General features: G+C 43.0%; 1 protein-coding gene across 1 annotated transcript in view; it reads right to left on the bottom strand.

Annotated features, from left to right (window-relative positions):
• Positions 1–2,161: 2,161 nt before the first annotated feature.
• Positions 2,162–4,068, bottom strand: part of hnf4g (hepatocyte nuclear factor 4, gamma) — a gene marked incomplete at both ends in the record, with an annotated part of 9,055 nt that continues 7,148 nt past the window's right edge. Inside the window, 3 exons of the mRNA XM_080542741.1 lie at positions 2,162–2,295; positions 2,716–2,835; positions 3,215–3,451. Coding sequence (XP_080398867.1) covers positions 2,162–2,295; positions 2,716–2,835; positions 3,215–3,451 — 491 coding nt within the window. The remainder of the gene's footprint in view (positions 2,296–2,715; positions 2,836–3,214; positions 3,452–4,068) is intronic.

The following is a 4,068-nucleotide window of genomic DNA, read 5'->3' as shown; positions in this document are numbered from 1 at the left end:
TTATAGAGTTTATAAGAGGATGTTGATTGGAGACAGTATCATATCTCTCTGTTAAAAAAGAGCTCACCTGTACAGAATGATGTACAGAGCACCAGAACTCTGCTTTGTATCCAGTACACACACACACACACACACACACACACACACACACACACACACACACACACACACACACACACACACACACACACACACACACACACACACACACACACACACACACACACACACACACACACACACACACACACACACACACACACACACACACACACACACACACACACACACACACACACACACACACACACACACACACACACACACACACACACACACACACACACACACACACACACACACACACACACACACACACACACACACACACACACACACACACACACACACACACACACACACACACACACACACACACACACACACACACACACACACACACACACACACACACACACACACACACACACACACACACACACACACACACACACACACACACACACACACACACACACACACACACACACACACAGTTTTGCTCACTGTAATGCATGTTTTTCAGATGAGAAGCATGAATGAGCATCATCTGGCAATGTTCCCGTGGTTCCCCGTGAAGGCTGTGGAAACCAACCACCCAGACCAGTCCAAAGGAACACCTATAAAGAACAGATGAGTTTGAAAAGAAAAGGTAATGAAGTGGAAGACAGATATGTGGGTGGCCTCTATGTTACTGTATAGGCGTGTACTGGCATTTCTTAACATTCGATTTTCCTCAAACCACTGTCCATGTATCTAAATTGTTCCTATCCATCTCTTTTTCTGTACCTATACATATATATTCTTCATTGACTTCTTCTTCATCTATCTATTCTATCTATATTCCTGTATCAATGCATACCTATTGTTTCTTGACAGCTCTCACAAATTGCTGTGCTTAAGCTAGTTCTAAACAATTTTGTCTTAAAAAAAAAATAGACTTTAGAATCTCAAATCAGGGATGGACAAATGAATCAATCACTGTTGAATGAGTCACTATTGAGTAGAGCAGGTGAATACCTACATTAACCACAGGGTGGCGCCCCTCTCCCTCTGCTTCTCTTTTTTTTAGACAGTGGTCTATGACTATGACACACTTTACAGTGTTAAACATTAACAACACATAACACCGTATTTCAAAACGTAAACTCTTTATTCATTCAAATGCACTACTGTGAAACAAATACAGGCTTTAAAATAGCTAACAATCTATTTAAAATAATTCAACATTTTAATCAATACCAGTATGTACATTTCCAAAATATACATACTTTCTAAATGGATATATAAAGCATTTTAGTGCAGTCAAATCTCATCATTGATAACACATAATCTTACAGTAAAGTCTTAAAAAGATTACGCAAACATTGATGCTTGCAGAATGATGATGGACAGCGTAGGAACATCTGATTTGGAGCCAACATCAGGGTGGAACGTTACTATGTCCAAACACCGCTTAATTATGGTAAGAAGCTGAGAACATCAGTTTACATATTATATGATGTACAATCTATGTCTGTTGAAGAGTCAGCTACTGCTTCTGCTGACAATAGGGTGTTCATAATGTCTTTCCATATTCAATTCCATATTCATTGTGGACACAAAGCTGGATAATAAAGGCTATTTATAATACAACGTACATTTACAACAAGAGAAGCTCAGAGAAATCATCATAGTCTCTACAAGTGATTTATATACAACTTCCAAACTATCAGACAAGAAAGAAAAAAAATACATCCCCACAAACATTCTTACTGACTTATTATAGATACACATTGAGTTGTGGTTGCATGTGCAACATTTGAATGTCTTTATTTGGATAGTGCACTAGACTAGAGATCCGTATACATTTGGATATGTTTGCTAATTTCCCGTTGACGATAAACTATTTGGTTGACCAACTCTCTTCCACCACTCTCGCTGTAAATCTTAGTTGTTACTATGCAGTTAGGAGGTCAGTTGGACAGATTAAATGAGCAGTCTCTAGATTTCAATAACTATAAATCATTTGTGGGGGGATGATTCAAATAAGGCGCTACCAAAAGCAAGATGTTTGGGTAGGGGGGAGAGGGTGGGGGATTTGCAGGGGTGGATGGGGGGCTCAGAGGGGGGACTCTGGGGTGTGTCTGTGCGGGAGGGGTGGAGCCTGCAGGAGGAGGGAGGGGCTGGGGGAGGGCTTATACATCTCTGGCCCAGGACCCTGTGGAGGAGATGGGATGGGGGTGTCTGGAGAGGCTGCAGTGGGAAGGGAGGAAGAGTAAGATGACAAGTCAATGAATATGTTAGCACACTGTATATACCTTCTGAAGTGTGTCTATGTGCCTGTGTGTGTGCTCATGTGTGTGCTTGTGTGTGTGTGTGTGTGTGTGTGTGTGTGTGTGTGTGTGTGAGCAGATAGGTAAGAGACATATATGCACGCATGCACGCACGCACGCACGCACACACACACACACACACACACACACACACACACACACACACACACACACACATAGTGAGTGCTTCACTTCAGAGGAGTATGACACACATGACTTCCTACCCTAATCAAGGTCTTTCCAGTTATCTGAAGGACACGCATGACTGACTATTTCAGTAGGTTACCCACAGTGTGAGTGTGTGTGTGTGTGAGTGCGTGCGTGCATACATGTCTCTTACCTATCTGCTGAGCGTGTGTGACAGACATGGCACTAATGACCACTGTGTGTCCAGTCAGAGGGTCCTGAGCTAGCTGGGTGTGGCTTGGGTTGTGCAGGTGGGCGGGCTCTGTCGACAGTCCTGGATATGGACAGAGAAACCAGCCAATCAGGAGAGGATACTTTACTCATCTATGATATCTATGTAAGTAAGTAAGTAAGTAAGTAAGTAATGTTTATTTATATAGCACATTTTACAACGACAAAAACAGCCGCCCAAAGTGCTTAACAGAAAACACTAGTGAAGGAGAAACAACAGATAAAAATACACTAAAAATGAATGAATGAATGAATGAATGAATGAATGGACTTTATGAATGGACTTTATTGTCATTGCTACAGTACAGGTACCAAACAACGAAATTTAGGAGGGGTGGCTCCCTAAAAACAAAGTGCAATACAAAATACAAGTGCAGAAATAAAAGTACACGCATTCCATATCTAACACAGTTCTATGATACCTCCTAGCAGCATCTCGTGCAGTAGGTTGTCTATCTTGGCCAGGCCGCAGAGTTTGACAAACTGCAGCTGTTCGATCATCTGCCAGGTGATGCTCTGCAGGGTGGGCAGCAGGAGCAGCAGCTCCCCGAAGCGACCGCGAGAGTCGTACTGACGGTCGTTGATGTAGTCCTCCAGACTCATCTGGACCTGCAGACGCATGGCCTTGATCTTAGACGGGTCTCGCAAGGATTTGGCGTCTGGAGAGGGGGGGATAGGATGGAGGGATGGGATGGAGAGATGGGATGGGATGGGGGATGGATGGAGAGAGAGAGAAAGAGGATGACTGATATGCACTGGAGAGTATGATCTGATTGCAGGGACTTGGCATTTAGAGAGAAGGATGGAGGGATGGGATGAAGGGATATGGGATGGGAGGGAGAGAGAGTGAAGCTGAATGATGATCTGAACTTGACCTGGGTCACACAGGGACTTTAAGTGGAGAGGGAGGGATGGATGGATGGAGGGATGAAAATAACAGATTTGGGATTAATGGGAGTATAGATTAACTAGGTACCCTGATAGGAGGTAAACTGACTGTCATGGATACCAAAATGTGACACGGTCTGATTCACGGTCTGATTAAAGGGGTGAACAAGTCGGCAACCAATCAAAATGTTCAGACTTTTATTTCGAAACACTGAAATATATTTCAATGTTGTTGAAAATCACAACACTCACTCGCTAGTCAAGCCAAAATATTGCAATGCAATGGATTCGGTGAGTAATCCCCACTGCTACCTAGTTAACTATAACACTACTTTACATTGTTAGCAGGCTCACAAAACAAGCTGTGTTAGTTGACTGGCGAGTGTGT

This window comes from Nansenia antarctica (assembly GCF_963989245.1).
Source record: "Nansenia antarctica genome assembly, chromosome: 12".
Lineage (NCBI taxonomy): Eukaryota > Metazoa > Chordata > Actinopteri > Argentiniformes > Microstomatidae > Nansenia > Nansenia antarctica.
Note: the sequence above shows the minus strand (reverse complement) of the source record. Positions and strands in the feature narration are given on the sequence as shown.